Here is a 14,696-nt window from a genome sequence, read left to right on the forward strand (position 1 = left end):
ATTACTTCTGAATTTTTCAGTTTTAAGTTTTAACGTGTGAGAGTGATTCTTGCATTCTCCAGTTCTTGAACAAACTGAATTTGATTTATTGAAGATTAACTGGCTTCGTAGCGTCATCTACTCATTTCAATAATGTTGGTGCCTTAGGACAGGTTTTCATTGTGTTACACTCCTATCAGATCTATTTTGGCTTTCTGGGATCAAATCTCAATCTTGATTATGGATTGCATGATCACGTGATCACGAGGTTTGCATTATTAATATTATTTTAAATAAAAATAATAAATTATATTGACCCATAATTCATAAATTAATCTTTAAATCAGATTTTATACCTCATCAAACCACTACAATGCACGATCTTCGAAATGGTGAAGTAGGAATAGCTCCTTGCCAACATACGGGACACCCGTGATTGACGGTACATTAAGGTTTTTAATTTCCATGCACTGATGGTTTTTGATTGGTTGTACTGAGCTTGTACTTTATCAGTAATTTTCAACACAAAGAAAACTCACTGTTTTCCTTAAATTTAGTATTACCCTTTCACTGCCTCTGTACTATTTCAATTTTATTTATTTTTAAATCCCTAGTCTCAAAATCCTTCCTTACACTGCTCTCAAAGGCAGACTTTTTCAATACATACATACGTGTGTGTGTGTGTCTATATATATATTATCGGTTGGTGCAATGACATGAAATGATAGGATTGATTTTGTCCTTGTAAACCCAGATGATCCAAGCCAACAAAAATTGATAGGAGAAACGATTGGTGAGAAGTCAAATCTTTAAAGATCTTTGCCTATTGATGAAAGTCAACAATATGTTCTACTGGGAATCCACCTGTGATAGTTCATGTTTCCTTTCTAATATTGGGGTGGGTGGCTTCTTCTTTTTTCCCGTGTTGATCGAAGGTTTGAGCGCACTGAATAACAATGATGTAATTATCTAATCTATTTCCTCAAGTTCATTTAACCTTTTAATGTGTTTATTAATTTAGTAATATAGCGAGGGTATGTTATTTTTGTTTAGAAGAATACCAAATATATATTTTTATAAAAATTTTGACATTCCACGTCCTAAACGGACAACCTCACCAACTTATTTTATATATATAACTTGGTCTACAAAGGGGGCTTAAAACTCACCCGTGATGCATTACCAGACTTTAGGTAAAAAGAAAAATAAAAGGGTCAAGAAGGCATAACCTGAGCTTACAGGGTGGCTTTTATATATATATATATATATATATATATATATATATATATATAAAGAAGAAATTATGAATGCTTTCCGAATCAAATTGATGGCGGGGTTGAAATTGTCCCAAAAAACAAGGTGTAAACGAGGAAGTTCCATTTTCATTAGTCAAGGGAATGCTCTCCGAGCTAGACTTTTAAATCGGTTCTTGTGATGCAGAATTTAAAACTTTCAAAAAAGTCATGGGTCCCTTTGTTAACCTTTGGACCCCGAGATTTTAGTAGACTTCTTCCTGGACAGATCATTTGCCCTCAAGTACCTCCTTATAATCAAAGTCATGCCTTGACCAGAACAAAGCATCAAGTAGTAATTAAGTACGCAAGCATTCATCGAAGCTGTTTGTGTGTGTAACTGTGTATATATATAATTATAACCCCCAGCTTGGAGAGCAGCCTCGCGTGATTATACATGGTGTAAGAGAGAAGAAAGAGAGAAATAGATATAGATCAGATATGGAGGCCTTGTCAAAGATGAGCAGTTCTGATATTGATCATAACGAGGATGAGGAAGTGATGCTTCCAGGTTTCCGATTTCACCCCACTGATGAAGAGCTTGTTGGGTTCTATCTGCGGCGGAAGGTGGAAATGAAACCACTTAGGTTTGAACTCATCAAACAGATCGATATCTACAAGTACGATCCATGGGATCTTCCAAGTAAGACGCCGTGCGCTCTTTTCAAGTGTGTATATATATATATATATTTACCTAGTGATGTTCATCCATCACCTTTTTAGAGTTTATTCTTACCTAATTAGCTTGTGAAACCACAGAAATCTTTCGTTTCTCGCTTGTGATCAATCGTATCCGCGTTTGGTGTACAGAACTAGAGCTTCTTTCTGCCATTCAAAACCAATCTTAAATCTCATGGCCTCTCTTCTGTTCTTCTCTATATATATACTTCTGGTACAACATTCAAAAAAGTACTTACGACAGATATATTCAACTCGTTTGTGCTTATTAAGATCAGCACATACCTGACATATGTATAGTTCAGGTGTCCAGCTGCAGAACTTCAACCTGATCTCACCGGGTCTGACCGACAGGAATGGTGTGTGTAGCTAGAGAGAGAGAGAGAGAAGAGAAGAGAGATCTTTTTTTTTTTTTTTTATGATATAGCATGAGATCTTAATTAGGGATCATAAGAACTTTGGAGTCACTATACAGTAATTTATCGAAAACTAATCCATTGTGTTTCAGAAAAGTTGCTTCCGTTACCATTATTAGCCAGTGCCCCGGAGGACCAAAATCGGAAATTAACATTTATGAGTCTAATACATTCGATATGTGGCCGGATATGATTCATTTACTTTAAATAAGCAATACATCCGGCTGTAATTGCAAAAATAAATAAATAAACAAAAAAATCCATATATAAAAATGTAATTTTAAAAAAAATAGAGTATCTAAGCTTGCTGAAAATAAGATTTCCTCCATAAGGAGGCATCTGCATTCAGTTCTCGGTGTAACACTATGATTTCAATTAGCAGATCATCATATTGTATTTGAGTTCATTAATTACATCCTGATAATGTGGTTGGCTTTGCCTCTAACCTTCTGTTTTCTACTTTTTTTACATGAAGAAGTTAGCAATGCGGGGGACAGGGAGTGGTACTTCTTCTGCATACGAGGGAGGAAGTATAGGAACAGCATAAGGCCTAACAGAGTCACAGGATCTGGATTTTGGAAGGCCACTGGCATCGACAAGCCCATATATTCAGTCAAAGAGCCACATGAGTGCATTGGCCTCAAGAAATCCTTGGTCTACTACCGGGGAAGTGCTGGAAAAGGCACCAAAACTGATTGGATGATGCACGAGTATCGCCTTCCACCAAACGGGAAGACCACAAACCCTAAGAACATTGCACAGGAAGCTGTAAGTTTCTTCATTCCACGTTATTCCTCATCGATATCACTTTCCATGGTTATTCTCGCCATTTTTATGTCGACGAGAATTCCCCCTCAAAATTAAGGGAGTCCTCACCGATAGCCTGGTTACCTGTATATAACGTATATATAATGCATATTATCAGTGCATACATGCATCATGGTATGGATAAAACCGACGACGTCTAGCAAGTTTGAGGAACGAGTAACTAAGAGGAAGGGATACTATACAACGTTAAGCATCCATGATTTATATACGCCGGCGAGCATACTAACCACTTCTACGTTGATAAATTTGCTTACAGCCTAATATTTCTAAATTACAATGTGTTTTTCCCCGTCTAAAAACGAGATGTCATGGACCTTAGGTTACATATATATAGAAATGAACAATGTTTTTCGAAACAGCAACAATATTAATTAATGTTACTACTCAATCATGCATGTAGAGCATCGACAATTACTATTAACTTCTAGATGTGATTATATGATTAGAAATTTCTTTCTTGGCATGAATATATCTGGTTATAGCTATCACAATGTCGACTCTCTCATCACGATCGACGAACATACCATGAACGAAGGAGTTGAAATTGTGAAGTTTTATGAAATATATGCCATCTTTTTATTTGTTTATTGTTGCTTTTATTAGTTTAAGTACTTTATTTATTCTTTATACATTAGAAAACATGGCACCAACTGTTTAAAAATTATAAGGGTTTTTTTTTTTGTTATAAAAACAAGCTTAAACACGAGACTTTTCGAGGAAGAAAGAGCGCATAATATCAGTTGAATTGTAAGCTTGATTGCGAGAAAAGAAAGAAAGTTGAATAGTAAGTTTAATGGGGGACATGTGGGTCTCCCGCGTACCCATTATTGAAATTAATCACAAGGAATGAATTAATTGGGTGGTAGCGACCTGGGGGCATCGACGACTACAAACTTTTTTCGTTTTTTCAAATATCAGACTCTTCTTTTTCGGAAGTCTACGGAACAAATAGTTGAAATCAATGTATAGGGACCATCGATCTCTTCAAAAGTTCGAAATGTGTGGTTTATTTCCATTGCCAGAGCAATAAAATTCAAAACTCTTAAATTTCTTCAGTCTACCTCCACCGACGGCCAACTGACAAGTCCTTTTCCTGGCCATGCAGGAGGTTTGGACGCTCTGTCGAATTCTCAAACGAGTCCCGTCCTACAAAAAGTACGTGCCGGCAGCAGCAGCAGCAGCAAAACAGCACCCCATTAATGATTCAAATTCAAAAACATGCAGCTTTGAATCTGAAATCAGTGCCGAGCAGAACGTGAGTTTTGGAGACTCGTTCGTTCAACGAACTGAAAGGAAGCCTGTCATCATAGATCAAGTTAACCATGAAAGGAATCACTTTTTTACGGGCGGTCAATATGATTCGATAACTGAAGCTCCATTTACAGCCGCTTTCCAGAACTTCTGGAATCCAGACGTTGGAGATGATTTCTTTGATAACGGAAACTGGGATGAACTAAGAACAGTGGTCGAGCTAGGCGCCATTGATGCAGCTCAAGTTTACGACTATTGTAGATAGAGTGACAGATAGATAGATTGATACAGGTAGCCAAGCTGTTATATATATAGACACACACACGCCACACATATATTCCCTTTCTACCCCACCTTGTTGGTAGTTCTATATTATTGTGTCCTATGATTAGGAATTTAGAAATCTAATAATTAAGCATTATATATGGATTAATATTCACCTTTTGACATTTCCTTTCTTTATGTTTTCCTTCCCTTCCCGGCCAGCGGACGTGGCTATTGACATTATATATATGTTCAACGTATCCGTGCCCATTTTTGTTGCGTGTATCGCACCTGAACTAATTACGTCTTATCTATGCAACGAGGAATCAGCACATGAGCAGATTTTCTTTTACTTATTTATTTTATTTTTGGTTGGATATCTATTTGTAAGCTTTTGATGATTATCTTCATCAAAAACTAAATGCTATGATGTGTTTCAAATCCGACTGAGACCTTCTCTCCATTTTCCTGCGTAAACAAAGCCATCCTCCATTGAACACCACTTGAAATATTAGAGTAACAAATACTAAACGCACATCACTCTTTAAAACAGAAAAAACAGCAAACTTCTTCTGACATGGGCAGGTAGAGTTGTTTTGCGAACTCTCTTGGCCTCCTGGGTGCGTAGGCAAGGGCCAGGGGAATTAGTGTATCCGCAAGCAACACCGAGGCTAGGCTAGCTGGTGTGGAAGAATAATAACAGGAGGAAGTGGAGATGATGAGGGTGGTGATTTGGGAGGCTCAAGCTTTGCTCGTTGCCCCAACAGAGGGAGCTATCGGACTTCAAGCTAAGTTGATCTGAAACTGACAACTTCAATGATCCAAAATTGAAAACAATAAAGCAAGAGAGAGTTCCATTCACTGACTTTGGCACCGTATCCTGAAGATGTAGAAATATAGAATTGCAGAGCCAATCCACGTATTTCTTAGCAAAACTAGCTGCGAAACTGCGCCTGGTGCATGCAACTGGATGTGCTTCGTTCAATGATTTCTATGATTAGGGGAAACTTGGGTGACAAGACATTTAAATGCAACAAGAACCTAATCAAGCAACAAAAGCGGCCAGCAACTATAAATTAATTTAACAAGCTCAATATAGAAACATCAAAAGGGGATTAAAGCCCTCGATAACATTCAAGAAAAGCCGGCTGTATTCTTTAACAAAGATACAAAGTCACTCATAGATATATGATTTGGGGCTAGGCGGTTCAGATCTCAGAACTATGCTCTCTGTACACGCATAAAATAGATGGACCGTTTGACGCTCTCAATTACATTCCAGGAAAGATCTGGCTGTATCCTTCATTTAAGATACAAGGTCATATAACAACAATGACATCGAATGAGCCAGCTAATGAAAGAAATACCTCGATAAATGTCAAGATTTTACTGTCAATTGACTTCAAATAGCATGCTGTTCCCTACCTTTAAAGATTCTATCCCCTGTGGTATGTGCAACATTGAACATCAAGGCTGGTGATAGGTATTGGCTCCTTGCTCATGATGATTATTTACAGGTGGGCTAACAACAGAAATGTCCAGGCTGCTTCCTTCTGTCTCAGGGGCAACTTCTCTCACATCAGCTATTGTTGACTCTGTTGCCTGAATATCGCTCCATTCAGCATCTTCAACTGGCCGGGGGTTGCTTTGATCCACTGCCATGTGCACAACACTCTCCCCAGAGGCTGGGACAGCTCTAGAAACACTAAGACAGGCTTTATCCACATTCTCATCTGACATGTCCACATGCTTAGTCAAGGGAAGAGTTCTACTAACAACATTTGGGGTCTCCGTCTTCTCCTCGAAAACTTGCTCTGTATCTAGGTGCTGCCTGTTGAGTGAATGGGTATATCAGTCTTAGCAAATTTCAAGAAATAATATTTTTCAAATTTCTCCCGTCTCATGGACTAAAAATGCTGATGTATGCACAATTCATGTTTAATGCAGAAAAGAAACGATCAAGATAGATTAGTAGAAGCAGTGAGATGACAGGTTCCAGGGGTGAAAAATAAAGGTTTATGAGTCTCCTAAAGAAGGCTAACATAAGACGAGTTCAAAAGGTCAGAAAATGGAAAACGATGCAGCAATCTTCATATTGGCTTTAGATTGGATCAGAAGTCAAACCTTTGAAGTTGTGCCTGTAGCACATTTGCATATGCTAGAAGCTCCTCCTTCTCCTTCACGGCAGCTGCCTCCTTCTCCACAGCCTCCTTTATTCTAGCTTCAACATCTGCTTCTGCTACTCTTGCCTTCTCCTCTGCTCTCACGACAGCTCCTTCTAATATCACAGCACGCTCTCTAGCTTTTGCAATCTCAGAACGCCACAAATTTGCCTCCTGAATAGCAGAGTCTTTCTGCTTGATCAGTTGATCTCTTTCCTTGCTCAGAGCCACAACCTTCTCTTCAAAATCTTTTAACTACACATGTCCATCAATAAAAACCCACATAAACAAAGATGAAACTGACATCCAAAATTTTATCTAGGCATAAATCCCAATTGGCAATGATATTAATCAAACTGCACGTCAGAAGAAAAATATGTATCTTCTGAAAAGGGATTTGCTTTTGCTATCACATCGTGTATAGTTTACTTATAGCCATTGGACTACACAATGAACCATCAAGAAAGGAGAGATTACTGGTACCTTCAACATGGATGACTCCAACTGCTTTTCTGAAGCTATTGATAACCGCTCAATTTCAGAACAGGCAATTCTTCTTTGTTCATCCATAATATGAGCAGCAGATGCTGCAGTCTCAGCAGCTTCCGCTGTCTCAGATAGTTTATCCGCTATATCTCTTATTGTTGAATCACGAGCACGAAGATCTCGAGCCAGATTCTGTAATTCCTCATCCTTGACTCTCAGTGTCTCCTGTAAGATATTCTTGCTTAGAAAACCAAGTCCACATAATGAATAGCCAAATAAACTTAAGTTGAAATCAGGAAGCAACCAGTTGGGAACGTGCCAAGCTGGGCTAGGCAGGTGTTGCACAGCATGTAGTATGCATATATTGCGAGGGTGGTTAGTTGATTTTCAAAATGAAGGGATGCATAGTTGGGTTCCAAGAGACAAGCAAAGCCAGACAATATGACTTGTAGAAAATTTACTATTTGTCATTCCTAACGTGAAATTTGTACAACACTCAATAATGCTGGGGTAAATATGTTCAATCCTTTGAAAATGACTTCTTATCTGCAGGAGCAAGCAAATATAGAAACTGCAAGCTGTTTAGCAAGTGCAAAATCAATCTGCACATGGTTAAAGGAAAAACAATGAGAGCATAATTCTCAAAGGCGAGCTTATGCATACATCCTCTGCACTGAGAAGGACCCTCTTATTCATGCATTAGCGCAGACTCAAAGCGCATAACTCAGTATTTACAGTAAAAAGAGGTTGAAGGGAATGCAGTTTGACACACATATTCTAAGCATCAAGTGTAAAACATTGAATGGGGTGGTATACTCTCAAGTTCCAAAAAATAACAGAAGGCAACCAATTTTGAGTATGCATAATGCATACCAGGATGTTCCATTAAGTGTGTTTGGCATTGTGGTAGCTTTTGTGGTTGTGATTTGAAAAAGTAGGTTTAAAAAGAGCTGCAAAATGTAACTTTTTCTTAACCAAGATTTCAAGAGAATTTTCAATAGGACTCATACAAAACTTTGGTGCACTTTCAAATCTATTGTTGGGGCAAAATGCAGAGCACACCACGCCGCATCACATGAACAAACAGAGCCTAAATCTGGGCAGAAAATGTAACACATAAACAAACAAAGAAACAAAAAAGAACGAGCAATTTTGGGAATTATATACCTTCATGATTGTCAAGTCATCCATTGGACCGTCAGTAGTCCTATTATTCATCATTCCTAAAGCATTTCTCAAAGAAATCTGCATTGCTGCTTCAATTTCTTTAGAGCATTCCTGTGCTATTGAATTGGCAGCGGCAACCACAGCTGCAACTGTTCCTAATTTTGCAGAACCACTTCCACTTAAGGAATCTACAGCCTCTTTGTGAGCCTTTAGAACCAACTGAGTAGCACTGGTCATTGAAAGGCCAAAAAATAATTAAGAATAGGTAAAAGCCATGTGTAATATAATTTTCAACATCAATCTGAATAAAGGGGAAAAAATGGAACTCATATGAACCTAGTAAGATCGGCCAAAGTAAATTAGTTACTGAACATCATCACAAAAACATAGGCCAACTAAAAGAAAATATTACAGATAGAGAAAGGAACCTAAGATGAAGAAAAAAGGGGTGCTGTTAGTTTCTCATGCGTTAGAATTACCTGCCTCTTAGATTCTACCAGTGTTTGTTTTAAGCCAATTGTTTAACTTTTAGGGCAGTTTCCGAACAGTCAAAGTCATGACAGGGAATGTATTCAACATACAGCCTATATGAAATATTTTAAAGGGGACACAAAATTTGAAAGTTGCTCTAATGTTGGAGGATCAAAACAAATCACCTACAAGATGATCAATGCCAGCAGGAGAAGGCTACAAGAGTTATCCTTATTCCTACCCTATCCAAGACCATATGAGCCATAAGATTCTAAAATACTATTTTCTTTCCCTCACTGATTCAAGGCACATCATATTTTTGCCATCCTTTTCCTCCTTCACCTTTGCACTTTTTATTCATATTCTGACAAAAGTCACCTCCACTTTCTCTTGAATATGCTCAATTGTTATATTTGTCTTTTCTTGGAAGCTCTAACAAGTCCAATGAATGGATCATCTCCAAGATGTTACGGTTATTCAAACATAGTGCATACTGGTAGGGGAGAAAAAATAATGCTTTAAGCAGTGTATATCTAATCCCAAAATCTCAAACCAGCATAAGGCTCGTGAAAATTTATTTTATAATATAGATCATGTCCATGGAAAAGGGGTAAAAGAAACCCTCACAAGTGGAAGGACATAAAGACTCCTAAATGTTCACATAACCTAAGACATAGACCAGCAGAACGCTATTGCTTTCTTGATTTTCAGAACAAAAATTATTTCAAACTTTACATGAATAATCAACAAATCTACATATATAAAAAAAAAAAAAACACATTTATAATCATAGAAAAGCATAGTAACAGAAATATATCCTTCAGCTCATCGAAAATTCCACAAAGCAAAGGCAAAACTTACTGTAAAGTTGCTACCCAAGCTCTAGCTGCACCAGGAGTCTCTGCACAAAGGAAGTAATCGTTTTTCTGGGGAGTACCAATATCTAAATTAAAGTTAAGCGTGCAACTTCAGCAAATTCCATTTCACCTACATCACAACGCTTTCAACTGAACAAAAGAATAACAATCTCAAATAGATTAGCTAACTAAGGATACAAAAACAGCAGCCGTCATACTTTGGGAGTCCACTAAATCATGCACGGAAAAAAGAGTGTTAATAATCATTCAAAATAATTAATAACGAAACTAATTTCTGAAAATGAGGAAGAAAACCATCATTAAAAAACAGTAATATTACTGGAAGTTCACAGGAGAGGCTGTGATCGTGCTATTTGCGTCGAAGATAATCGTTCCTTTCACAGCTGGCTCATTTCTCCTAGTCCTAAAAGGCACGAAAAACAGCATAAGTTGAGGATTAAAATATAATCCCTAAAAAAACGAAAAAAGGAGCAAAATTTGCTCACTTATATTCCATTTTCCCGGTCGTCGGGTCTAAGATCACCCATCGCTCGTTCCATTTCCTCAGCTAACAATGCAAAATCAAGAATCAATAACTTACAACTCACTCCTAAAGACCCAACAATGTCAAAGCAACCATAGAATTTAGTCATAGACTATCAAGAAAGCTGTAATTCCCAGGTACAAAAAAAATCTGAAACTAAAGAGATTGAAAGGGGAATTGGCGTACAGTTTCAGATCGCTTAAGGAGTGGGCCTTGCAACAGGTTTCTACCAGAACCGGACGCTAATTGCCGCTTGATCTTCTCCAAACTATTTTCTGTGTCCACTGCAGCTCTCTGCTGTTGTTACAATTAATCATAATTACAATTAGCTTAATTACGTATCATCACTGTAATCATTGATCAAAACACTTTGTTATGGATTCAATTCATTTAGATTGGAATGAGAGAGAAAGGGTGGGGAGGACTGACCGCGGAAGCTCCATTGGAGGTCATGATGGGATTACAGATCAACGATTAAAGGTTCGGTCGCTTTGGATAAATGGGTTTTTGTGATGTTTCTAGAATAGAAGACAAACACGAACATGAAAATAATATTAAAAATTACGAAGAGGGCTGTTAGGTTTGGCTTGTCTCGTGGACTTGCAGGTGACGCCTTTGCTTGTTTTTTTTTTTATTTTTTCTTTTAAGAGGAAAACCAAGAGAAAAGAAAATAAAAGAAAAGGGAATAGTTTAGTGGGAAAATTGATGCGAATTAATTCAGTTTTTTATTAATTTAATTTATTTAAAAAATAGTTAACCTATAAATTTAAATAGTAGTTATTTTTTTAGCAAGAAGAATTGGTGTTATTTGACAAAAACAAAATCTGAATTCACTCCAAGATGGTGTATAGTTGCAAAAACATTTTTAAAAATTTTAAATTTTATTTTTATTTTTAAAAAAATTATTTTTTTTGTTTTAATAGCTAATTTCAAAAATTATTTTTTAACAATAAAAAATAACTATTAGAAAACTCTCAAATACTTCTAGATTTATACAAGACAATGGTAAATGTGGTGATGAGAAGATAAAAAAATATATATATATTCCCTTTCTTTGTTTAATTGCTAATTAAATTCACATATCTTGTTTTAATTGAAAAATCGTATGGGGTTAGTTACATGTCTTTTTCATAATTTATTCAATCTGCAATCGAAATGCTTGGATCTGTTTGTCCGCTGATACAAAGAAAAAGATTGCAGTTTTTTTATATAGTTAATTAAGACTATAAATTATTTAATGTAACACATCCAGGTAAAGATTGCAAATTATAATTTAAAAAGATAAAAGGTGATAGCTTGCAAAATAATATCCTCTTGATTTCTAGATTATCAAATAAACTAAGGTTATCTTTTCACTGAGGTGTATTTGTCATTAAAAAGATTGTTATGAAGAAAATGATCATCACAAATTTTGTTAGGGCTGCAGATTATAGAGAGCGGGCACCTAACGTTGAAGCTACCAATGTAAGGACAGCTAACGCTTAGGATGCCCGAACCTTGCATCCTTGTCCTTGCACGGGGCAGATCCAAGCATCACTTGGCACTTAGGTCTTGGCAAAAGGCTTCATTGGTCGTGACAGCCCCACCACCACGTGGAGCTCAGATCCGGATGCATTCACGCCAAACAACATATGTGTTTATATAATAACATTTGTTATAAATATTATATTTTTTTTATAATGTAAAATGTTCATATCAAAAATATTATTATTTATGTTATAAATATTATTACTTGTATTATAACTCAAAGTATTAAGATAAATAATATTATTATTTGTGTTGTAATCATTCTTGAAAATTTTCATATAATTATTTATATTATAAATATTATTATTTTTATTGTAATCAATAGCATGAATATTAAAAATATTATCTTATAAAATTATTTTTTTATTATAATTAATATTATCAATAAAATAAATAATTAATTTAAAAAATTAAAATAAAATTTAAAAAACTATTATTCATGTCATAATTAATTTTAATTTTATTATGATTAAAAATATTAATATTAAAAATAGTATATTATTTTTATTTTTATTATGATTAAGAGTATTGATATTACAAATAGTATTACTTGTGTTTTAATTATTTTTGTTTTTATTATAATTAAAAGTCTGGTCGCATCCACGTCCATCCTCAAGTGGGGCTGGACTCAACCATGCCCGCATCCAAGTTGGGTTTGGATGCGTCCACGCCCAACCCCAAGGTGGGCATGCAACAAACCCGAATTGGGCTAAATGCATTCATGCCCACCTTAACACTGGGTCTTGGACGCGTCAGCATCCAACTACGTGTGTTAATATAATAATATGTGTTATAAATATTTTTTTATATTTTGATCCTTGTTATTTTGATTGTTATTTGTTTTTATTATTTTTTTAATTTATTTTGTTTTTAAATTTAGCTACTAATTATTATTTCCTTTTCATTTGGTTTTTGTACTAGATTTGGTCATTGTTATTTTTGATTTCTATTTATCTGATTTTTTATTTTTTTTTTTTTGTGGTTAAGAATTATATCTCATTATTTTTTAAACAAATTAATCCTGGTCTCATGATTTGAGTTATTAGTTTTTAATTTTAATATGGTTTGAGTTTGGTATTTTATTTCTATTTTACAAATTGATTTTTTTTATTTGTTTCTCCACATTATTTAAAATTAATTTTATTTTTATCTTTATTATTTAACATTAATTAACAGCTCTTAAGTTTTTTATTTTTTTTATTTTTTTGTGGGGTTATCCCTGGTTCGGGTTAGTTAATTAGGGTAGACTCAAGTTTTGTTTATTGATTTACCTTGTTCTTTTTCTAATATTTTTTTTTATCTCAGTCTCATTTTACGTGTAACGGGTTAGTTAAGTAAATTCGAATTGAACTTAATTTTTTTTATTGTATTATTTTACATTAAATTATTAGATCTTAATCCTTGTAATTCTTTCTATATTTTTTTTCTATAAAATTATTCTGTATATTAGATAATGTGTTAATCAAATTATCCTGGACATAATTTTTTTACATTAAAAAAATAACTTGTGCCCGTGGCCCACTATCTAATTAATTTTTTAGCTGTGATAAATCTTTGGAATAAAAAAACCTGAGGAAGTAGAAACCGCAGCGAATAAATTATAATTTACTCTGAATTTCTTCATATATATATATATATATATATATATATACACACACGAGATGACATATAAAACAAATATACTTAATATAATAATATGTGTTTATAAATTTTTTTATATTTTGATCCTTGTTATTTTGCTACTAATTATTATTTCCTTTTCATTTGGTTTTTGTACTAGATTTGGTCATTGTTATTTTGATTTCTATTTATCTGATTTTTTATTTTTTATTTTTTTGTGGTTAAGAATTATATCTCATTATTTTTTAAACAAATTAATCCTGGTCTCATGATTTGAGTGATTTTTTTTATTTGTTTCTCCACATTATTTAAAATTAATTTTATTTTTATCTTTATTATTTAACATTGAATTAACAGCTCTTAAGTTTTTTGATTTTTTTATTTTTTCTGTGGGGTTATCCCTGGTTCGGGTTAGTTAATTAGGGTAGACTCAAGTTTTGTTTATTGATTTACCTTGTTCTTTTTCTAATATTTTTTTTTATCTCAGTCTCATTTTATGTGTAACGGGTTAGTTAAGTAAATTCGAATTGACTTAATTTTTTTATTGTATTATTTTACATTAAATTATTAGATCTTAATCCTTGTAATTCTTTCTATATTTTTTTCTATAAAATTATTCTGTATATTAGATAATGTGTTAATCAAATTATCCTGGACATAATTTTTTTACATTAAAAAAATAACTTGTGCCCGTGGCCCACTATCTAATTAATTTTTTAGCTGTGATAAATCTTTGGAATAAAAAAACCTGAGGAAGTAGAAACCGCAGCGAATAAATTATAATTTACTCTGAATTTCTTCATATATATATATATATATATATATATATATATATATATTATACATAGAGATGACATGCCCGCGCGCTGCCGGGGCTTATATATACTTGATAGTATTATAACTGTGAATCAATGTTAGATAAGTAATAGAAATTAAAGGTATGATAGAGCAAATATTTCATGACGGGAAAAAAAGTTGTGTTGGTGATCAAAAACTCAGAGGACTGAACAAAAATGATCTATAGAGATTTAGCTTTTTAGTCAAAGTTAAATTCTCTATCAACTTAATATTAAAAAAAAACCAATACAGATAATTTTGGAAGGAAAAAAACCTATGAGAAAAAATATTGCAGCAATTGACAATGTTTTTGTAAG

General features: G+C 34.3%; 2 protein-coding genes across 4 annotated transcripts; one reads left to right on the top strand and one right to left on the bottom strand.

The window, feature by feature from the left end:
* The first annotated feature begins 1,481 nt into the window (after positions 1-1,481).
* On the top strand, positions 1,482-4,888 carry LOC118049243 (transcription factor JUNGBRUNNEN 1). 2 transcript variants are annotated; one of them, XM_035059191.2, is made up of 3 exons: positions 1,482-1,914; positions 2,844-3,133; positions 4,299-4,888. In XM_035059191.2, exons 1-3 carry the CDS (start codon positions 1,713-1,715, stop codon positions 4,707-4,709), a joined length of 903 nt encoding a protein of 300 aa, XP_034915082.1. In that variant the 5' UTR covers positions 1,482-1,712; the 3' UTR covers positions 4,710-4,888. The 2 variants fall into 2 exon arrangements, with proteins under 2 accessions (XP_034915082.1, XP_034915081.1); XM_035059190.2 differs by having other exon boundaries at positions 1,490-1,914; positions 2,841-3,133.
* Positions 4,889-5,804: 916 nt separating this feature from the next.
* LOC118049242 (uncharacterized) lies at positions 5,805-10,985 on the bottom strand. Of its 2 annotated transcripts, none has more exons than XM_035059188.2 (10): positions 10,825-10,985; positions 10,582-10,692; positions 10,358-10,419; positions 10,192-10,275; positions 10,050-10,081; positions 9,856-9,937; positions 8,524-8,752; positions 7,354-7,581; positions 6,833-7,125; positions 5,805-6,539 (listed from the first exon to the last, which is right to left on the bottom strand). In XM_035059188.2, the coding sequence occupies exons 1-10, from the start codon at positions 10,846-10,848 to the stop codon at positions 6,176-6,178; spliced, it is 1,509 nt and encodes a 502-aa protein (XP_034915079.1). In that variant the 5' UTR covers positions 10,849-10,985; the 3' UTR covers positions 5,805-6,175. The 2 variants fall into 2 exon arrangements, with proteins under 2 accessions (XP_034915079.1, XP_034915080.1); XM_035059189.2 differs by having other exon boundaries at positions 10,582-10,689; positions 10,825-10,984.
* Between the last annotated feature and the right edge of the window lie 3,711 nt (positions 10,986-14,696).

This window comes from Populus alba, chromosome 2 (assembly GCF_005239225.2).
Source record: "Populus alba chromosome 2, ASM523922v2, whole genome shotgun sequence".
Taxonomy (NCBI): Eukaryota; Viridiplantae; Streptophyta; class Magnoliopsida; order Malpighiales; family Salicaceae; genus Populus; species Populus alba.